The sequence below is a fragment of the Cherax quadricarinatus genome, chromosome 49, assembly GCF_038502225.1.
Source record: "Cherax quadricarinatus isolate ZL_2023a chromosome 49, ASM3850222v1, whole genome shotgun sequence".
NCBI classification, from domain to species: Eukaryota; Metazoa; Arthropoda; class Malacostraca; order Decapoda; family Parastacidae; genus Cherax; species Cherax quadricarinatus.
In genome coordinates this window covers 5,000,821-5,024,372 of record NC_091340.1, presented here as the reverse complement: position 1 = coordinate 5,024,372, position 23,552 = coordinate 5,000,821, and the positions used below count along the sequence as shown (strand labels likewise).

General features: G+C 41.7%; 1 protein-coding gene across 2 annotated transcripts; it reads left to right on the top strand.

Annotated features, from left to right (window-relative positions):
- The first annotated feature begins 11,356 nt into the window (after nt 1–11,356).
- LOC128696958 (coenzyme Q-binding protein COQ10 homolog A, mitochondrial) lies at nt 11,357–23,008 on the top strand. Of its 2 annotated transcripts, XM_053788386.2 has the most exons (5): nt 11,360–11,538; nt 16,397–16,582; nt 18,147–18,258; nt 19,912–20,067; nt 22,382–23,008. In XM_053788386.2, exons 1-5 carry the CDS (start codon nt 11,477–11,479, stop codon nt 22,568–22,570), a joined length of 705 nt encoding a protein of 234 aa, XP_053644361.1. In that variant the 5' UTR covers nt 11,360–11,476; the 3' UTR covers nt 22,571–23,008. The 2 variants fall into 2 exon arrangements, with proteins under 2 accessions (XP_053644362.1, XP_053644361.1); XM_053788387.2 differs by lacking the exon at nt 16,397–16,582 and having other exon boundaries at nt 11,357–11,538; nt 22,382–22,707.
- The last annotated feature ends 544 nt before the right edge of the window (nt 23,009–23,552 follow it).

The following is a 23,552-nucleotide window of genomic DNA, read 5'->3' as shown; positions in this document are numbered from 1 at the left end:
ATACTGGACGTTGTTCTCGATTTTGATTTGGCATAGGAGAAGAAATACTTTGGGTTTCTTTCGATTTCATTTATGGCTTTTAGTTCTTCCCGCGATTCCTGACTCCTAAAGGATTCTTTTAGCTTAAGTTCGATGCTTGCTATTTCTCTGACCAGTGTCTCCCTACGCATTTCAGATATATTGACCTCTTTTAGCCGCTCTGTTATTCTTTTCCGTCGCCTGTAAAGGGAGCGCCTGTCTCTTTCTGTTTTACATCTACTCCTCCTTTTTCTTAGAGGAATAAGCCTTGTGCATACATCGAGTGCTACCGAGTTAATCTGTTCTAGGCATAAGTTGGGGTCTGTGTTGCTTAGTATATCTTCCCAGCTTATATCGGTTAGGACTTGGTTTACTTGGTCCCACTTTATGTTTTTGTTATTGAAGTTGAATTTGGTGAATGCTCCCTCGTGACTAATCTCATTATGTCGGTCTGGGGCTCTGCGCATACATGACTGAACCTCAATTATGTTGTGATCTGAGTATATTGTTTTTGATATGGTGATATTTCTTATCAGATCATCATTGTTAGTGAAGATGAGGTCTAGTGTATTCTCCAGTCTAGTAGGCTCTATTATTTGCTGGTTTAAATTGAATTTTGTGCAGAGATTTAAAAGCTCGCGTGAGTGTGAGTTTTCATCAGAGCTGCCTCCTGGTGTTATTACTGCAACAATATTATTTGCTATATTCCTCCATTTTAGGTGCCTTAAGTTGAAATCCCCCAGGAGCAAGATGTTGGGTGCAGGAGCTGGAAGGTTTTCCAGACAGTGGTCAATTTTTAACAGCTGTTCCTGGAATTGCTGGGATGTTGCATCCGGAGGCTTGTAGACTATCACATTTTCCTTACAGTATTTGTCCAGCCAGCAATTGACACCAATTGCCTCTCCTTGGCAAAATACCACATATGACAGGGTTCCCACCCTTCCTCCTAATTATTTCTATTGCTGACCTATACCTGCTAATCAGGTCTTCACTCCTACGTCTGCCAACATCGTTGCCACCAGCACTGAGACAGATAATAGGATTGCTCCCATTACCTTTCATAATGTCATCCAGATGGCTAACAATATCCTCCATCCCAGCCCCAGGAAAGCAAACTCTCTGTCTCCTACTCCTGTCCTTCAAGCAGAAGGCCCTATCCATGTACCTAACTTGGCTATCCCCAACAACAACAATATTCTTACCTTCCTTGGTGTCGATCGTCGTGACGTTCCCAGTAGTCGACTCACATTCGTCGGGTAGCACTGAGAATGTATTAGATGTTTCCACAACAGTTTCCACGGCAGTCTCTTTCTTCTTCATCATTTCTCCCTTTGCATTCGTCTTCTTGATCGTCAACTTCGTTCCCTGCTGTCCAGCCACTGACCAGTTTCCTTTCTTGACCTGAGGACTCAAAACAGGAGGACTACTACGAATCTTCTTGTTTTCCTCGGTCAGTCGCCGAATCTCCATCTTCACCATCCTCAATTCTTCCTTAAGCTGTTGGTAAAGTAGCTCGATGGAGGGCATCTTGCTTCAAATTCGTAGAGAGCGCACAAACAGGTCTTCACAGAGCTAAGTACACGTCACCGCTCGTTACAGATCCCCACTCGGATTTAACCCCATTTATGGACACTGTCTGCTTCCTGTCTGTGAGCCATGACTCGATCCACGAGAGCACTTTTTCCCCAATGCCATGAGCTGCCACTTTCTTTAACAGTCTATGGTGCGGAACTCTATCAAAAGCCTTACTAAAATCTAAGTAAATAATATCAAATTCTTTATCGTGGTCAACAGCCTCAAAAGCTTTACTGAAGAAAGTTAATAAATTAGTTAGACAAGACCGGCCTCTTGTGAATCCATGCTGAGTATCATTAATCAAGCTATGCTTATCGAGATGGCTTCTTATAATCTCAGCTATAATTGACTCTAGTAATTTGCCTACAATTGAGGTCAGGCTTATTGGGCGGTAATTTGATGGTAACGACTTGTCCCCTATTTTAAAAATAGGAATTACATTAGCCATCCTCCACATATCAGACACTACACCTGTTTGAAGAAATAAATCAAAAATATTAGTTAATGGTTCACAGACTTCCATTTTGCATTCCTTAAGAACCCTTGAAAAAACCTCATCAGGACCCGGCGACTTATTTTGCTTCAGTCTGTCTATCTGCTTCACAACCATTTCACTAGTGACTGTGATGTTACATAATTTATCTTCTTCTAGCCCACTATAAAAATTAATTACTGGAATATTGTTAGTGTCTTCCTGTGTAAAAACCGAGAGAAAATAATTATTTAAAATCGAGCACATTTCATTCTCTTTGTCAGTAAGATGCCCAGAGTTATTTTTAATGGGGCCTATCTTATCTCTAACTTTTGTTCTATATACCTGGAAAAAAATTTTAGGGTTAGTTTTAGAATCCCTAGCAACTTTAATTTCATAGTCCCCTTTAGCTTTTCTTATCCCCTTTTAATGTCCCTCTTAATGTCAATATACTGATTCATAAGATGACCCTCACCTCTTTTGATACGCCTATAAATTCTTTTCTTATGCCCTAGTAGATATTTCAGCCTATTATTCATCCATTTTGGGTCATTTCTATTTTATCTAATTTCTTTATACGGGATAAACGTTCTTTGGGTAGCTTTAGGTAGAGGTCGTTTTGATAAAGACCTGCCTCGCATGGGCCAGTAGGTCTTCTGCAGTGTTCCTACATTCTTATGTTCTTATGTATAGTGTTCAGAAAACTGTCATATTGATAGCTCTCTTCGTTACCCCAGTCAACAGATGATAAGTGTTTTCTAAGCCCATCGTAATCTGCTAAGCGAAAATCTGGGACTGTTACTGAGTTATCGCTACTATCGTACTTCCATTCAATGCTAAATGTAATTGATTTGTGGTCGCTAGCACCCAGTTCCTCTGAAATTTCTAAATTATTAACAAGGAATTCATTGTTTGCCAGAACTAAGTCAAGCAAGATATTTCCCCTTGTAGGTTCTGCCACAAACTGCTTCAAAAAACAATCCTGAACTACTTCTAAGAAGTCGTATGATTCTAAATTCCCAGTCAAGAAATTCCAATCAATATGACTAAAGTTAAAGTCTCCTAGAATTACTACATTATTGTGCCTTGTGGCCTTAACAATTTCCTCCCATAGTAGTCTCCCCTGGTCCCTATCTAAGTTTGGGGGACGGTATATCACTCCTAAAATCAGTTTTTCATGCTCCTCTAAAAATTCTATCCAAACAGACTCTGTATGTGTTACTTCAGACTTAATACCCGTTTTTATGCAACAGTTCAAGCGATCTCGGACATACAATGCCACCCCACCCCCCTTCCCGATACTTCTATCTACTTGGAACAATTTAAAACCCTAAATGTGACATTCCGCAGGCATGTCCCGACTGTTTGAATTAAACCACGTCTCAGATAAGGCAAATACATCAATGTTACCTGCACTAGCAACTAATCTCAACTCATCCATCTTATTCCTAGCACTACGGCTATTAGCATAATAAACATTGAAAGACTCTCCTTTCTCTTTGCCCTTCCTGCTCATTTCTGTTTTTCTACTAAACCTATTACTGTCCTTATCACCCAGTGTCACTGGCTTCTCAATATCTACCTCGTTCTGCTTATTACTAGTTCCCCTAGAACTCATAATATTACTACACTGGGACTTCACTGTTTTCCTGCCAAAACCCATACCACTAACTATTCCTAGTTTAAAGTCCTAACAGCTCCCTCCACTGCAGTTGCCAGTGCCCCCACCCCAGACCTAGATAAGTGAACCCCATCCCTGGCATACATGTCATTTCTGCCATAGAAGAGGTCCCAGTTGTCAATGAATGTTACCGCATTTTCCTTACAGTATTTGTCCAGCCAGCAATTGACACCAATTGCCCTGGACAACCATTCATTTCCAACTCCTCTCCTTGGCAAAATACCACATATGACAGGGTTCCCACCCTTCCTCCTAATTATTTCTATTGCTGACCTATACCTGCTAATCAGGTCTTCACTCCTACATCTGCCAACATCGTTGCCACCAGCACTGAGACAGATAATAGGATTGCTCCCATTACCTCTCGTGATGTCATCCAGACGGCTAACAATATCCTCCATCCCAGCCCCAGGAAAGCAAAACCTCTGTCTCCTACTCCTGTCCTTCAAGCAGAACGCCCTATCCATATGCCTGACTTGGCTATCCCCAACAACAACAATATTCTTACCTTCCTTGGTGTCGTTCGTCGTGACGTTCCCAGTAGTCGACTCACATTCGTCGGGTAGCACTGAGAATGTATTAGATATTTCCACGACAGTTTCCACGGCAGTCTCTTTCTTCTTCATCGTTTCTACCTTTCCATTCGTCTTCTTGATTGTCAACTTCGTTCCCTGCTGTCCAGCCGAAGAATTGAGACACTTATGCAACACATGGGAATCTTTATTGAAGAAACGTTTCGCCACACAGTGGCTTCATCAGTCCAATACAAAGTAGAAATGGGTAAGGAGAGTAGAAGTTTGAGGTAATCAGTCCCTCAACCTGGAAACGATGTGTTCAGTCCATCACTCTTGTAGGAAGTGCAGCACAGGGCCAGAGAGGTGGCTTATATACTGCGGTGAGATGAGTTGAAGCAGGAGGAGGCGGGATCACAGTGGGACCTGCCACTAGTGTAAGTAGGTCATCGTCCAAAGGTCTCACTGTGATCCCACCTCCTCCTGCTTCAACTCATCTCACCGCAGTATATAAGCCACCTCTCTGGCCCTGTGCTGCACTTCCTACAAGAGTGATGGACTGAACACATCGTTTCCAGGTTGAGGGACTGATTACCTCAAACTTCTACTCTCCTTACCCATTTCTACTTTGTATTGGACTGATGAAGCCACTGTGTGGCGAAACGTTTCTTCAATAAAGATTCCCATGTGTTGCATAAGTGTCTCAATTCTTCAACTTGTCGGTTTTCAAAACCATTCATCACATATGCCAGACACTGCAACATCATGGGATCTTGGTACAAAGACTTCAGCGCTTGCCCAACCTTTGGACGACGACCTACTTACACTAGTGGCAGGTTCCACTGTGATCCCGCCTCCTCCTGCTTCAACTCATCTCACCGCAGTATATAAGCCATCTCTCTGGCCATGTGCTGCACTTCCTACAAGAGTAATGGACTGAACACATCGTTTCCAGGTTGAGGGACTGATTACCTCAAACTTCTACTCTCCTTACCCATTTCTACTTTGTATTGGACTGATGAAGCCACTGTGTGGCGAAACGTTTCTTCAATAAAGATTCCCATGTGTTGCATAAGTGTCTCAATTCTTCAACTTGTCGATTTTCAAAACCATTCATCACAGTTGTCCAGCCACTGACCAGTTTCCCTTCTTGACCTGAGGACTCAAAACAGGAGGACTACTACGAATCTTCTTGTTTTCCTCGGTCAGTCGCCGAATCTCCATCTTCGCCATCCTCAATTCTTCCTTAAGCTGTTGGTAAAGTTGCTCGATGGAGGGCATCTTGCTTCAATCCGTAGAGAGCGCACAAACAGGTCTTCACAGAGCTAAGTACACGTCACCACTGAGCTAAGTACACGTCACCACTGAGCTAAGTACACGTCACCACTGAGCTAAGTACACGTCACCACTGATAAGTTTAGATTTAGAATGGACATAGGAAAGTATTGGTTTGGAAATAGGGTAGTTGATGAGCGGAACAGTCTACTTAGTTGGGTTATTGAGGCTAGGACTTTGGGTAGTTTCAAATTTAGGTTGGATGAATACATGAGTGAGAAGGGTTGGATTTGAGTGGGACTTGCACATCAGAGCTTATTTCTTGGGTAGCATTGAAAATTGGGTTGGGCAAATGATTTGTTAGTGGGATGGATTGTAAAGGACCTGCCTAGTATGGGCCAACAGGCCTGCTGCAGTGTTCCTCCTTTCTTATGTTCTTATACCGCAGCATAATTTCGTAGCGTACTTTTTAAGAAAAAATATTAACAATATCGTACCGCACCGTTCTGCGAGCCTTAGGAGTAAGTTTTATTTATCCACCTGCGTTCAGGGCATTCATATGTTGAGTATCAGTCATCATGAGTGAAGTCACTGTTTATGAATGAGGACACTGCTCATGAGTGAGGTCACTGCTCATGAATGAGGTCACTGCTCATAAGTGGCGTCATTGGTCAACTATCACACACGGGTTCTTTTATAAACTCTCGTCTCCCCGACCTTCACCTTGACCAACCTCTCTTGATTGTGGATGTCCTGTATGTTCCTCGCCCGGCCCACCTGGCATGTGTATGTACTCACCTAGTTGTGGTTCCAGGGGTCGATTCACAGCTCCTGACCCCGCTTCTTCACTGGCCACTACTCGGTCACTTTTCCCGTTCAATGAGCTTTATCATACCTCTCCTTAAAGCTGTATATGGATCCTGCCTCCACTACATCACTTCCCAGACTATTCCACGTGTGTATGGGTAAACCGGAGTATACCTGGAGAGAGTCCCGGGGGTCAACGCCCCCGCGGCCCGGTCTGTGACCAGGCCACATGTGTAAGTGTACATAAGAAAAAAAACAGTGCTTTCGTGTGTTTACACACACGTCTTTAGAGGTTCTTGAGAATTAACATTACCCACAGTGTTATAACTAATTCCTCTACAAGACAAAAAAAAAAGGCTTGAAATAGGCTGCTAAAGTTTAGAAGGATTTGGTAGTATTTTAAGAGTAGAGCATTATAATATGCCTATTGACCAATAGTAACTATTTTATTACGTTATCCAAAAACAAACACTAAACTCGTATGGTTCACACAGCTGGGCATATTAAATGTAGTTAGAGTAATGCTTATACAAGTGTAGCATGGAGGAGGGCAGATCTTGGTGTCCTCCCTGGCAACCTTCCCTTTCACTCACAATTTCATCCTCTAGTTGTCGGCAGTGTTATTAGTCTATAGAAGCCTGTTGGCACACGTTATTTTCAGGTCATGTAGTGAATTCCGCAATTTTATATGACGTATTGAGGCAGCGGTCTCTATTTCTCTGACTGCTGATTAGTGAGTTTAGTGTCAGATCGCTGGCACTGTGCCAGTACTAATACATAAAAACATGACCTTGCCACCTTGAAGGTCCAATTCACCACTGAAAACACTTTAGAAGGAGGGATCTTCCCACTACATAGAAGCAGAATATAGTTCAACAACTGATCCCATTCCCACGAATGACCAACAAACTAGGTAATATCTAAACTTCAAAGTCTGTATCCACTCGACAGAGACAAGATGAACACTAGGACTTTGGTTGCCAGTCTCCTGACCTCTGCTCCAGAATCTTCACAACTACGGTGCTCTTAACACCAACTCCAAGGCTGAGGGACTGATTACCTCATCTTTTGTATATAGTTCTACTGTCTTCAAATTATGTCCTAGAATCTGTATTGATAAAGTCACTGGATGGCGAAACGTCTACAATAAAGATACCCAGATGTTGCATGTGTGTCTAAGTTTTCATCAGAAGCCTTTCCTAAAAAGACATGTTGAAGGCTTATTTGCACACTCTGGAAAGACGTAAGATTAAAGGAGATATGACTGAAGTGTATAAATGGAAATATGGGATAAAGATGTGAATAACCTGACTGATGAAGCCACTGTGTGGCGAAACGTTTCCTGAATAAAGATTCCCATATGCTGCATAAGTGTCTCAATCTTCAACTTGTCGGTTTTTCAAACCATTCATCACACACACAGAAAATATCTAGCCAAGACAGGACTTCCAGAAATGAATTCAAGTTGGACAAGTTTAGATTTTGAACCTATATTGTGAAGCACTCGTTTGGCAATAGAGTTGTAGATGAGTGGACCAAACTCCCAAGTAACGTCATTGAGGCAAGAACAACTTAGGCCAGCTTTAAATGATGGTTGGACGGGTGTCTGAGTAGGTATATCTAGGTATGAGTCGGACCTCCTAGCTTGGGCCAGTAAACCTACTGTAGTGTTCCGACATTCTTATGTTTATATTTCTGCTTTTACCTCGACGGCGTCATATTGGCAACTGAACTAAGTATGTAAAGTAAAAGGACACAAATGCAACTAATGTGACTTTTTTATTGTGGCAACGTTTCTCTCTCCAGGAGCTTTATCAAGCCATTACAAACAATACATTGACACAGAGGGTATATAAAGGCTCAGAGTGAGGGGCAATACTAGTGAGGTACCATTTCGATGTTCACTAGTGGTAGTAGTAGTAGTAGTAGTAGTAGTAGTGACAAAAGTAATACAATATGGTAGAGCAATTGATTCGTACATGAGTAAAAGGATATCAAAGGACGCCTCCTGGCCTGGATAGAGTCCTACCTTAGGGGCAGGCAGGCCTGTGTCAGCTTTCAGGGACACTACTCTTCCTTTAAATCCCTGGAAAACGGTACGCCACAAGGAGGTGTGCTCAGTCCTACCCTGTTTAACATTCTTATGCAGGAACTTGTGAGCCTTCCCTTTCATAGTGGTACACAGCTCCTCAGCTATGCTGATGATCTTGCACTCGTAGTGAATGGGAAAGGCAATTTAGAACGACAGGCTCAGAGAGCTTTGGACCTAATTACGCAGTCTTGCAAGGAACTAGGCCTCAAGATCTCGGCCGAGAAATCTCTTGCAATGATGTTCAAGGGACCAGATCTTGTGAATAGATTACGTATTCAGGATATAGAACTTGAGTGGACAGGCTCCTTCCTGTACTTGGGAATCTACATTGATAAAAAGCTGACCTTTCAGAAACAGGCCGAGTATGTCAGGTCACGTGCTCTACTCAGACTCAACGCCATGAGAGCCATGACGAGGCACCGTGCAGGGGCAAGCAAAGATGTACTTCGCTTGTACTATATACAAGCTATACGCTCGCTCATTGACTACGGTGCACCGGCGTTAGCTCATCTCTTCCCGCAGAGCAGGCAAAGAGTGGAGGTCGTACAAAATCAGGCGATAAGAACTATGCTTGGGGCCCCCATCTGGACCAACACAGTATGTCTCAGATCTGAGGCCCGGCTTCCTTCCTTGGCTGACAGAGTAAGATACATAAACGCCTGCAAAGTGGCCACGATTCTGCACAGGCAGCAAGGTACCCCACTAAGGAGACGGATATTGACAACCATGGCACAAGATCCCACACTCTTCACGGACTACTCCTGGATTCGTTCGTTTTGTGCTGCTGGGCGGAAGCTGCTGCCTATACAACTACTCCTTGAGAAGAGTTGTGACCTTCCTGTTGCTGGGTACCATCCACCACCTCCCTGGCGCCCAGATCCAGCCGATGTTTGCATCATGCAGCTACCCATCTCTAAGCGTCTCTGCAGTCAAGACACTCTCAGCAATCATGCTGAGACAAGCATGGCACTGGCAGAGGGAGGCACATGTGCAGTGTATTTCACAGATAGTTCTGTCGACCCTGACAGGAAGAGAGCAGCAGCTGGACTGTACCACAATGGTCACACACAAGGCTGGCGACTCCCTGACCACTGCACGATCCTTCAAGCTGAGCTGGTGGCGATTCAGCAGGCATTGTCACATGCCCTACGACATCGACTCCGACCTGTCATACATGTTGATTCTACGTCTGCAATCAATGCCCTCTCCCATCCTCAACCACAGGACAATGTTCACCTCATCACATCGATCCTGAGCATAATGACAGCCTTAGAAGTTCAGGGTAACAGATCGACATTGAACTGGATCCCCAGCCATGCTGGTATCCGGGGAAATGAGGCGGCAGATGATGCAGCCAAGGCAGCAACAGGCTATCCACATGTTGGGATTACTGTCCCAATCAGCCTACGACAGACCAAACTGGTGGCTGCCAGAGCCATGAAACTTATGGGGGAGGTCTTAGGTGATACCCCATCTCAACAGTGGTACCGAGCAGCGACTCAGGGAGAACCCCCTCCATATGATAGAAGCTGGTCCAGAGCGCAGTGTACCGCCATCCATCGGCTTCGTTTGGGCTTTCCCACAGCCAAGATGATGGTAGACAAGGCTGAGGAGGAGATGTGCCAGTACTGTCAGCACATTGTCCAGCGGCCCCTAACACACTATCTTCTGGAGTGCGAAGTTACTGAGACACTCCGCAGGCAACTAGGAGCGATATTCCCTCCCGAAGAGGAACCAGAGATGACTGCGGCCACTCTAGTGTACCATGGAGTCAACGAACCAGACAATCTGTTACCTGTGATAACGACATATCCTCCTCCTCGCTAGTGTCCATAGTTAGGAGTACATACGGTGTTGTCGCTTATGAGATGCACCAGTTGAACTGACCAGAAGAGTGCTTGAACAGCATATGTCGCATCATTGTAGAAACCTTTCTCCCTCGGGAGCCAGAGACGGGTCATCGCAAGATTGAGACCCGTGCCAGGACTACGGTCTTGGCGAACATTATACATACATACATGTATTGTTTGTAATGGCTTGATAAAGCTCCTGGAGAGCGAAACGTTGCCACAATAAAAAGTCACATTAGTTGCATTTGTGTCCTTTTACTTTACATATTGTCGGTAATTCTACCAACTGTATTACAAACTGAACTAAGTATCGGCTCTTTTTTTTTTTTTTTAGCTTTGCGAATTTTATACGGCTTTAGAAGAGTCTCGGTAACTAACTCAGATAGGATGCATGTGTCCGGCTCTCCTAGATCTCTGGGAATAAGTAAGTAAATAAGTAAGTTTATTCAGGTATACACAAATACAGTTACAGTACATAGATAATCATACAAAGCAGCATATGTGTAGAAACCCTAGGATAACCCAAAAAAGTCAGACAGAGTAACATATTTCCATTGGGTCCACCCTCACTGCTAAAAAAAACAAAATACTTTAGGTTCTTAAAAACAGACATGGAACGATTAGAAAATTTATTTAAACAACGTTTCGCCTGTACAACAGTCTTTATCAAATCTGATTTCATTTTATTAATGACAAATAATACTGACAAGTCTTGTCTTATCAAACTTGATAAAGTTTGCCATACAGGTGATACAACCTCTAACTAAAGTTTCCAATTACATCTTATGTGTTGTTATCAACTACAAGTTGTCGGATTTCCATCTTTTACTTTTCATCTATTGCTTTTTACCCCAAAATTTGGTCAAGGACTCCAATGAAAATAAGTAAAGGACCCCAATGGAAATATTTACTCTGTCTGACTCTTTTGGGTTATCCCAGGTTCTATACACATATGCTGCTATGTATGATAATCTATGTAACTGTATTTGTGTATACTTGAATGAACTTACTTACTTACTTACTTACTTACTTACTTACTTACAATATTCCTGGACACTGGGAGACAGGGTTCAGTACAGCTCTGGCTGTGGCTGCCCTTAAGGCCTCCAACAACAACAACCATCAGCTGTTTTCCGGAGCTCTTAATACGAAACTTAAAATTAATGTAATTTACTCATATATATAAGTCAAAATATGAAGCTGGCACAGAGAGCCGCCCTCGGGTATATGGGCGGTGCCACCAGGACACTTATGAGGTAACTAATGCAGGTTATTATATGACAGCAGGTGCCGGCCAGAATGGGATAGATATTGCATCAGTGGACAAATTTGATTTTGATTTAGATTCTGTATTTCAGTCACTAAATTTACAAAATATGCAATAATCATAAAACCCATAGGACGCAGAGTACTTCGGGCAATGGTATAAAATGACCCCACCTCGAGGGAGGCTCCTTGATGTCGGTGAGGGGCTCTTGATCCAAGGTATTGGATCTGTGCTCCCCTTCCTTGGATCGAACCTGAATGCTTCCCATCCCTCCAGGCGCAGTACGACACCTACAGGTTTAGCGCTCCCTCTCGTGACTAAAATACCAGCATAAGGAAAAAAAATGCAGTATAATGCTATTCATAATTGACAACGTTTCGCCCATGGTGGGCTTCATTAAATCTGTTTATAACTTCATAGAGTCTATTGTGTGGGTAAAACGTTGTCCTGTAATATTTTTGCCCACTGGATGGGTTTTTGGCCCATAATAAAGCGATTAAAATGTCTTTTTGTTTTACATCCATAGGCCTACTAACTCATACTGTGTAGGCCTTACTGGCTTATATTAGGCAGGTCCTACTGGCTCATACTAGACAGGTCCTACTGGCTCATACTAGGCAGGTCCTACTGGCTCATACTAGAGAGGTCCTACTGGCTCATATTAGGCAGGTCCTACTGGCTCATACTAGGCAGGTCCTACTGGCTCATACTAGACAGGTCCTACTGGCTCATACTAGACAGGTCCTACTGGCTCATACTAGACAGGTCCCACTGGCTCATATTAGACAGGTCCTACTGGCTCATACTAGGCAGGTCCTACTGGCTCATACTAGACAGGTCCTACTGGCTCATACTAGGCAGGTCCTACTGGCTCATACTAGACAGGTCCTACTGGCTCATACTAGACAGGTCCTACTGGCTCATACTAGGCAGGTCCTACTGGCTCATACTAGACAGGTCCTACTGGCTCATACTAGACAGGTCCTACTGGCTCATACTAGACAGGTCCTACTGGCTCATACTAGGCAGATCCTACTGGCTCATACTAGGCAGATCCTACTGGCTCACACTAAGCAGGTCCTACTGGCTCATACTAGACAGGTCCTACTGGCTCATACTAGGCAGGTCCTACTGGCTCATACTAGGCAGGTCCTACTGGCTCATACTAGACAGGTCCTACTGGCTCATACTAGGCAGGTCCTACTGGCTCATACTAGGCAGGTCCTGCTGGCTCATACTAGGCAGGTCCTACTGGCTCATACTAGACAGGTCCTACTGGCTCATACTAGGCAGGTCCTACTGGCTCATACTAGACAGGTCCTACTGGCTCATACTAGGCAGGGCCTACTGGCTCATACTAGGCAGATCCTACTGACTCATACTAGACAGGTCCTACTGGCTCATACTAGACAGGTCCTACTGGCTCATACTAGGCAGATCCTACTGACTCATACTAGACAGGTCCTACTGGCTCATACTAGGCTGGCTCTACTGGCTCATACTAGACAGGTCCTACTGGCTCATACTAGGCAGGTCCTACTGGCTCGTACTAGACAGGTCCTACTGACTCATACTAGACAGGTCCTACTGGCTCATACTAGGCAGATCCTACTGACTCATACTAGACAGGTCCTACTGGCTCATACTAGGCTGGCCCTACTGGCTCATACTAGGCAGGTCCTACTGGCTCATACTAGGCAGGTCCTACTGGCTCATACTAGGCAGGTCCTACTGGCTCATACTAGGCAGGTCCTACTGGCTCATACTAGGCAGGTCCTACTGGCTCATACTAGGCAGGTCCTACTGGCTCGTACTAGACAGGTCCTACTGACTCATACTAGATAGGTCCTACTGGCTCATACTAGGCAGATCCTACTGACTCATACTAGACAGGTCCTACTGGCTCATACTAGGCTGGCCCTACTGGCTCATACTAGGCAGGTCCTACTGGCTCATACTAGGCAGGTCCTACTGGCTCATACTAGGCAGGTCCTACTGGCTCATACTAGGCAGGTTCTACTCACTCATATTAGTCAGGTTTTGCTAGTTCTTGCTAGGCAGGTCCTACTTGTTCTTGCTAGACAGGTCCAACTGGCTCATACTAATCAGTTTTTTTGGGATCATATTATGTAGGTCTTACTCATACCCACTCACATAATTTCTTAAAATTTTTTTAAAGCTACAATTTAAGTGTTCAGCTCTGGTTTGGTAGCTTCATAGAGTGTAGGGGGAAGGGGGCACTTGATGCAAGTGATGGGCTCTTGATTCATGAAATTGGTGCTATCCTCCCCTTGTATAGATCGGACCTGAAGAACTCAAAAGGAGCACTATATACAAAACTCAAGAGGGTCACCAAATAGAACATAAGGAACACGTAGAAGACCTAGGAATAATTATGTCAGCGGACCTTTCTTTTAAAGATCATAACAAGACAAAGATCATGACAGCCAGGAAGATGACTGGGTGGGTATTGAGAACTTTCAAAACAAGGGAAATAATGCCGATGGTGACACTCTTCAAATCACTAGTGCTCCCTCACTTAGAATATTGCTCAGTGCTGACGGCCCCATTCAGGGCAGGAGAAATATCGGAGCTGGAACAAATACAGAGATCGTTTATGGCTCACATTGAGCCAGTAAAGCACCTAAACTACTGGGAACGCCTGCAAGTCTTGAACATGTACTCATTGGAGCGGAGGAGAGAGAGGTACATGATAATATATACCTGGAAGGTACTCGAGGGCTTGGTCCCAAATCTGCACACTGCCATAACAACATACTGGAGTGAGAGATATGGGAGGAAGTGTAAAATAAACCCAGTGAGGAGCAGGGGTGCGGTGGGGACAATAATGGAACACTGTATCAACATCTGTGGTCCCAGACTTTTCAACATCTTACCAGAAGATATCAGAAACACTGCTGGAACAAGTGTTGAAGCCTTCAAGAGGAAACTAGACAAGTATCTTCACCAGGTGCCAGATCAACCAGGCTGTGATGGATATGTGGGGCAGCAGGCCTCCAGCAGCAATAGCCTGGTTGACCAGGCAAGCACCAGATGAGCCTGGCCCATGGCCGGGCTCAGAGAGTAGATATACTCTCGAAAATTTTCAAAGGTATATCAAAGGTATATCAAAGGAGGATATGCTTCAGCATAAAGAGTTTCTTGAGTCCTGTTACCTGTATAAAGGATGGTAATTGATACCAAAATGTAGTGTAAAAAGCTGTGTGAGCAAGAACTAGGACATATTTACTAGAAAAGATTTTGGTCCTGGGACTTTGATCCCTTTTAACCACAAGCAATCAGGATCCCAGGACTGGACCATTTTTAAATAGTCCTTCTTAAGTGTTTACTCCAAAGTCGTTTTAAATTTCTTCAGTCCTACCATGATAACCACAGGCAGAGTATATATAACAGACAAGAGGGTGTGGCATGGCAAAAAAGGGGCTGGACCAATGTGCTGTATGACCCATATGGATTTAGTTCTTCAGGAACACAAAAATAAAGGAACCCTGCAGTAGACCTGTTGGCCCTTACTAAGCAGGTCCAACTCTCACCCATCTACACCCACTCATGTACCTGTCCAATCTAAGCTACTCAAAGTTCTTGCCTCACTGATGCTACCTGAGCATTTGTTCCCCATGAATATAATGATAATCTTGCTGATCACATCACCAGGCTGAGGGACTGATAAGCTCAAAGGTGATGAACTGATCACATCTTTACTTCTCCACCACTTCCGCTGTCTCCATATTAATCTCCTTTCTGTTTGTCTGAAGAAGCCTACTTTGTAGGCAAAACGCTTCATAATAAGGATATCTAACTTAAGCACGTGCCTTACTTAACCAAGTAAAACAATTTGTTTTTTCCTTAAATTCCAGTTTGTGATACCTGTTGGTTTTGGCATGATTGGAGAGTGTTGGTGTGGCTCTACTGGCCTGAGGTGGATGACTGGGATTATTGGGCTAAGGTTGATGGTTGTGGTTCTTGGGCCGTAGTAAATAGTTGTGGTTCTCGTGTTAATGTCGTTGCAGAGTTGTCAGTAGATGATGGTTGCATGGGGAATTCTCGGGCATATGTAACAGATTGCTCTATTTTTACCCTGCAGTACTTATACAGCTGACACTAGGGCATCACCACCTTCTACAGACCCCACTTCACAGCAGTGAAGTGGGGTCTGTAGCTACTGTGCACTTTAAACCAAATGAGCCATATCATATATTGTGCCTTTTTGTGCAGGCTTTGCTTCCTGCTCGCACTCTGTTGAATTATGTTAGGAGCACTGCTGCAAGTCACAGTGGCCCTCGATATAATGTATTTTTTAAATTATTGGCAAAATCCACTGGTTAAATTGTACTTTTACCCACTTTATTTTCAATGTTTATTGTAGTTTATCTGTAAATTGTGTGTACAGTACTATATTAGGTGTATATAGTAAAGTAGTGTTTTTTGTGTTATATTTTAACTTTACAGTATTCTGACTTCACTAACACTCAGACACTCCTCTCTGTTATTCCATTACATATATTGAGGGTCTGCATTTTATTACATTCATGGGGGGAAACAAATCCGTATGAGTCATACAGTGCCTGGGGAAATGGAAGGCATTCGGGCTTGGCTCAAGGAATTGGAGCACAGGTCCAATTCCCTAGATCAAGAACCCCCTCACCAGCATCAAGAGTGGCTGTTAAATCGGGTTAAAATGCTACTATAAGTAACGAGAACTCTTACAGTAGGTATGGTATGTATTTCAAGAATAATCACTGTTTTTGAAACCAAAACCATGTTGACAGTTTGTATTTTTTGAGCAGCTTTTACTGCAATTTATATTTTCTCTGTTTTATGCGCAGCACGCGCCAGGTAAAGGCATGGCATTCAAAGAGTACAAAAATAGAGGAAAGGAGAGTAAGTTTTGTAGAAAATCGTCCGCTACTGCAGCCCTGCCCTTCCTGGCCATGCCTTCTTCCAGAACGCAGACTCATGGGAGGCGTCCTTGGTGGAAAGAAGAAGGAATATTCAGAGAGACGTGTTCTTGGGTATCTTGTTGTTTAGTTCTTGTTATTTAAGCATATTAAACATTTTGTCTTTTTTAACAATAAGTTCTATAAATCGAATTCCGTGTAAGATATAATGTACTAAAAAGTGCTTTTCGTTAAATAATTATGTGGTAGTCAAAGTATTAATATGAAAATTGTTGTTTTCTAATGCAAACTATACTTAAGGATTTAGATATTTTCATAAGTGTGTGTGTATGGAATGATATCCAATTTCTAGTCCCATCTTCAGGAGGAAAGCTGTCTACTGACTTATTTTTTATTCCATTAAAACCTATCATCCTGACCCCTCTCATGACTGTCTCTCCACTTCCACTAGAGGGTGATAATGTGTTTTTCTTGTGTTCAGCAGACAGAAGATGGAGCTTCCACTACTACTTTTGCTAAAGGACCCACATGGGTTTACAGATACACATAGACTATACTTAAGACCCATGTTGATCCTTAAACTTGTACTCTCCTCTTTCTTTGAAGTGAATACACGGGTGTTGGCAAGAGGTATGGAATTAAAAGATAATGAATCTAACACAGAGTGGGAGTTGTCAGAGTAGCTTTTTGCTATTGACACTGTGCTTTTGAGAGATTCTGAAGAGGAATTGCTGAGGTTGCTGGACAATAGGGTATGTAAAAGCAGGAAATTGTAAGTGAACATAGGAAAGAGTGAGGTGATGAGGATATCAAAAAATTTAGGTAATGAAAGACTAGATATCAGATTGGATGAAGGGAGGAGTAAGGAGGAAGTGAATGTATTCAGATATTTGGGAGATGAATCTTAGAATTGATGAGGGAAAAAAGGTGAGTAGTTCACTGAGGAGTCTGGAGACGAAGAATGTTATCCATGGAAGCAAAGAGGGGAATGTTTGAGAGTATAATTATACCAACACTCTTATATGGGTGTGAAGTATGGGTAGTGAATTTTGCAACAATGAGAAGTCTGGAGGCAGTGGAGATGTCATGTCTGAGGGCAATGTGCAGTGTGATTATAATGCAGAAAATTGTAGTTTGGAAATTAGGAGGAAATGCAGAGTTACTAAAAGTAGTATCCAGAGGGCTAAGGAGGGGTTGTTGAGGTGGTTCGGACATATTGAGAGGCTGGAATGAAATAAAATGACTTTGAGAGCTTATAAAACAGTAGTGGAAGGCAGAGTAGGAGTCGGCCTAGGAAAGGTTGGAGGGAGGGGATAAAGGAGGTTTTGTGTGTGAGGAGTTTGGACTTCCAGCAAGTGTGTGAGAGTGTGTTAGATAGGAGTAAGTGGAGACAGATGGTTTTTATGACTTTATGTGCTGTTGGGATGCAAACAAAGTAACATTTGTGAAGGATTTAGGGAAACCAGCAACCCCTGGAGGTGGAAAATACAGTGCTGCATTCTGAAGGAAGGGGTGTTGATATGTTGCAGTTTTTTAACTGTAGTGTAGGCATCCCTCTGGCAAGACAGTGATCGAGTGAATGATGATGAAAATGTTTCTTCTTTTTCAGGTCACCCTGCCTCGGTGGGAAACGGCCAATGTGTTAATAAAAAAAATAAACATAGTATTCCACTCACAGGTACTCCATGAACCAGATGTTTGATGTGGTATCTGAAGTGGAACATTATCATAAGTTTGTTCCTTATTGCAAAAAATCTCAGGTGACATCAAGAAGACCAGGATTCCTTAAGGTTAGTCAGAGAGTGGTTTTCCCTGTAGCTACTTTGCCTTCAAAGGAAATGCCTTGATGTCAGTGATGCTCTTAATTTATGTTTAAATGCTTCCCATTACCTAGAGTGCAAAAGGGAAATAATCTGTGCATTATGTAAGAATGGGATTTTAAAGGCTAAATTTTCATCTTGAAAATGCTAGTTATAAATGCATTTGTAAACATGGAGAGAAAGTATCTGTGCAGTACATCATTAACTTTGAAAAGTAGGATGTTAATTAGTATTGAACAGCATCATGAAAACTGGCAAATAATAGAAGTACCCCATAAAATTATGTGGGTGGTACAGTCCTCTATTTATTGGACTTCAGAAGTACAGGACAAAGTCTGCTGGGTCATTTAATTTGGAACAACGTACTCTATCCGTTGTTTATGACTTTGTCCATTGTTGTTTTGATCATGGCAAAATGATCTTGGCTCCATCCACCACAATTGGCATTATCAATAACCTCTTTATCCCTATTAGTTTGCTAACCTGAGGGTTTAATGTACATTGTGTATACTGTAAAACTTAATCTAAAGGTTCCGACAAGGTTAGCAAGGTGATGCATATCTGTATTGTTAAATTCAAATACAAATAATTTATTTTTTCTGTAGTATACAGGTAATGGAGTTTACATGTAATAAAATATTGTTAGGTATAAAAGAAAGCCACTAGCATGCAGTGCATTTCAGGGAAACTAATCTTAATGCTTAAAAACTACTGTCATCTCAGTAAAAAAAATGAACCATACCCCGGCCGGGATTGAACCCGCGGTTATAGAGTCTCAAAACTCCAGCCCGTCGCGTTAGCCACTAGACCAGCTAGCCACAATAAGATTCGTCCAACTAGGTATATTTCTACACCATAGGAAGGCTAGCACAGGCACCACTGTGACCACAAATGCAAGTTTTTACAGACGAATCTCCAGCTATCGTGGCCGTGACGAACTCTAGCTCAAGTCCCTTCACTGCCGTCAACATGACTCACGAAATCGTCACGGCCACGCTAGCTGGAGATTCGTCTGTAAAAACTTGCATTTGTGGTCACAGTGGTGCCTGTGCTAACCTTCCTATGGTGTAGAAATATACCTAGTTGGATGAATCTTATTGTGGCTAGCTGGTCTAGTGGCTAACGCGACTGGCTGGAGTTTTGAGACTTTATGACCGCAGGTTCAATCCCGGCCGGGGTATGGTTTGTTTGCAATCGTGTCATTACGATTTCGTGAGTCATGTTGACGGCAGTGAAGGGACTTGAGCTAGAGTTCGTCACGGCCACGCTAGCTGGAGATTCATCTGTAAAAACTTGCATTTGTGGTCACAGTGGTGCCTGTGCTAACCTTCCTATGGCGTAGAAATATACCTAGTTGGACAAATCTTATTGTGGCTAGCTGGTCTAGTGGCTAACGCGATGGGCTGGAGTTTTGAGACTCTATGACCGCGGGTTCAATCCCGGCCGGGGTATGGTTTGTTTGCAATCGTGTCATTACGATTTCGTGAGTCAGTAAAAAAATGATATGCATCAAACCACTTTTGCTGGAATTTGTTTTTTTAATGAAAAATAAAATATACAGCACTGTAATGCATCTTCATACTTACTTTTTTCTTCAAATGCTATGTTATGTAATTGTTTTAGGCTGACCTTGTGGTTGGGTTCCCCCCTGTGGTCGAATCGTATACTTCGAGTGTTACACTGGCACGGCCACACCTGGTGAGGGCTGTCTGCACCGAAGGCAAATTATTTAATCATCTCTTAACAATTTGGAAATTCTCACCAGGAATTCATGGGCAGGTGAGTTACTGATAATTTGTCAGTGAAAAGTTTATTTAGAGTCAGTTTTACATAGTTTTTGAATGAATAAAATTACCCAGGATAACCAGGGTTAGGTTCCAGGCTATGACTGTAAAGTGAAAAGGCCATTTTTTCACTTTCAAATGTATATAAAAGCCTGATAACATGTTTACACTATCATATATTAAGTGAGCAGTAGAGCTAGGCCTAAAAACTGCATATACAGTACACACATTACAGGTTGGCCATCGCTAATTGGGCAGTCAGTAATCTGATTTCATCAGTAATCTGGCACTAATTTTGGCTAGCATAATTTCAAATTTCTGGGGTCGCCACACCAACCTGCCGCTACTTGCTGCATACGTCATTCCAATTTCTTTTTCTCCATTTATTGTTATAATCTGCTCACTTTTAGCCCCAGCCATGGTTCCAACAAATGAAAGAAATGCTTCTTATTGTGTAAAGCACATGCACCATATATTGTCCATAAAAGATAAGGTGACTTTGAAGCCACTGTCAGTCGCCATGAGCTCGGCTCACTCAGATAAGCTCTGATCGGTAAATTTGGGCCTACATGTGAAAGAATAGGTCTGTGTGGTAAGTGTGCACTATATAATAAAAATCCTGCAGCATGTAGTGCATAATGAAAAAAACAGCGACTGTGCTTTTAGTGTAAAAGCAACTTTGTGGTGTATTTTCGTCTGGTTTGTATGGTTGTATTCTTTTTTTTGGGGGGGGGTCTCATTTGATAGAATGGAAGATATATTACAGAAATAGATATAATTTTTATTGGTTTCACACTGGAAAGTACCTTAAAATAGAGCTCATAATAGCGGAAATGTTTTAATTTTGCCGATGTTCAAGTGTAAACAAATGACATGACCATCCAATACATGTCTAACTGGCCAGTCTAATACACAGTCACAGATGGGTTGACATTATTTATACAGTTATTACAACAATACAATAGTCTGCATAACAGTAAATCTTCTGTTTTTGTTAGGAATGTCTGCATTGTTTATTCTGAACCCTATTTTGAAATTGGCATCTCTTGAAATTTGTGTGAAATAGGTGTAATTACTGATTTCTTATCACTTTATTGGGTAGTTGAAATAGGTAAATGGGCGGTTTCTTGTACTCAGTCGACAAAATAGAAGAAATACTAGCAAAATAGCTATGAGTTTGGTAGACTGGAACAATGGAATGGGCCAAAAATAGAGCGTAAATTGGCTGAAATTGCTGATATGAGAATATCGCCATTGGGTTAAGTATATTCTAACCTAACCACTCTGTAATCCAGCAAAATCGCTAATCCGGCACTCTACAGGTCCCGATGATGCTGGGTTAGTTATGGTCAACCTGTACCTACCTTAAAATATTTTTGTCCTTAGTTTATGGTGAATGGTGTATATATTTATTGTAGAAAGTCTGAATAAATGAAGATTGGGTATAATTGAAAATCGCTACATTAGCAAAACACCATAAAGCAAAGCGTTGTAAAGTGTATTACAAGTACACATTCCTTTATCCGAAACCCTTGGGGCCAGTAGTATTTTGAATTTCAGAATTTTTCGAATTTCAGAATGAAGAGGGGGGAGTCTAGGGCAGCACACCATAATCAAACATTAACACTGCAGCAAAAGCGTATGAATACTCACATGAAGTGGGATAAATAAAGACTACAAATACTACTATGGTTTATTTATAGAGTAATATATTGATAAATGAAATAGTAATGGGATAATTATAGACCAGGAACATGATTCTCAAGTGATGAAGCAGCACTATGACAAATGGCATTTTTAAAGACTTAACTGATCACACATTTTCACCATATCGTCTATCTGGAATTTTTCACCTGTGTTCACAATGTCATCATCATCATCATCACTACTTTTCTCATGCTTATTTGTATTCAACACCATTTCTTCATTAAGATGCCGCACTGACACACCACACTCAAGCTTCTGTAGTAACTCTAGTTTCTGTGTTATTGATAACATCAGATGCTCCCTTTTCTTTTTCTCACTGTTACCCATAGGGGTATCTGAAGCTCTTTTTGACATTTTCACAGTAAAATTAAACACAGTCACAAAATAAAAAGCAAAAACAAAATATCAGCGAACAGCAGATGCACGTGTGAGCACTACAAGCGCTGAGACACAACTGATGCCTGCCACTCTGCTGTCAGTGGCTGACACTCCACGAAAAATCTTTGGTTTTCGGAACTTTTCTAATTTCAGAATTTTGGATAAAGGAATGTAGACCTGTATAGGTATTACAATTAAAATTAGTTTTGCTGTTTGTTTTTCAGCCTGACACTTGCACTCTTGACTTCTCAGTATCATTTGAGTTCAGATCGATGATACACTCTCAGATGGCTCATGTGTTCTTCAGCGATGCTGTGCGGAAAAACGTCAATTCATTTTTAGTTGAAGCCCAGAGACGCTATGGTAAAGAATCCATCCTTGCCCGGCGTCCACAGATCGTAGAAACTTCATGAATGCTGTGTATAGGAGTTTATTGAAGTGTACATTTTATAAAGGAAAGTTTATTGAAGTGTATGTTTTATAAAGGGAAGTTCACGAACAAATAACACACAAACACACTACAAAATTCCAGTCATTAGATAAAATATGTTATGCGTATATGAATATATTTTTAGAAATCACGTAAGTTAATTTTGAGGTTAATAAAACATACCTAAAGAAGTATTGTGCAGGTTTACACTAATGTACAGGCTTTTAGGGTAAGGTAATTTATTTTTTCTCTTTCAGCAACAGACAATACTCAAGCCTTTTTATCACAATGAATACTTTTTGTACATACAGAAAATATTGACTTGCCTTGGTAGGAAATGGATAAATATGATTAACGAGAAAATGTCTAAGCATTACTTTCTGAAAATAAGTGTGAAATAAATTATTTTTCTTTTAAAGCACTGAATTTGTGTTAATATCACCTCAATGTCTGACACATGTACATACTCTTGTATAAATATTTAAACTTTTAAAATATACTTATTGTAAATATAATATTTTTGTCCCAGTTATTTATTAAATATATTTATATCCTTTTTGCCTCTATTGCCATAAAGTTATTTGTAATGGCAACATTGATTAGACACCATGCAACACTGCACAGAATATACACTCATAAGTAACCAAAAAATATTTAGTAATTGGTAATTTAGTACTGACTTTTTAATGTATATGTGATAACTAGTTTATGTTAGACTGCATAAAGAAGACAGCTTGTATTGACAAATGTTCACAGCTTTAATTATATAGTGATTGTCTTTTGATTATATTAATATGAGGTTAATGTTTTGTATCACATGCTCTCATTGACACTATATATATGGTGTAAAATTTTTGTCTTTTTATATGTTAAATAGAAACATGGGACAGTTTGAAGCCAAATCTACTCCTGTATAATTAGTTTGGTCCCTTTTTATATTGCCTTCATTATCTAAAGGCAAACTT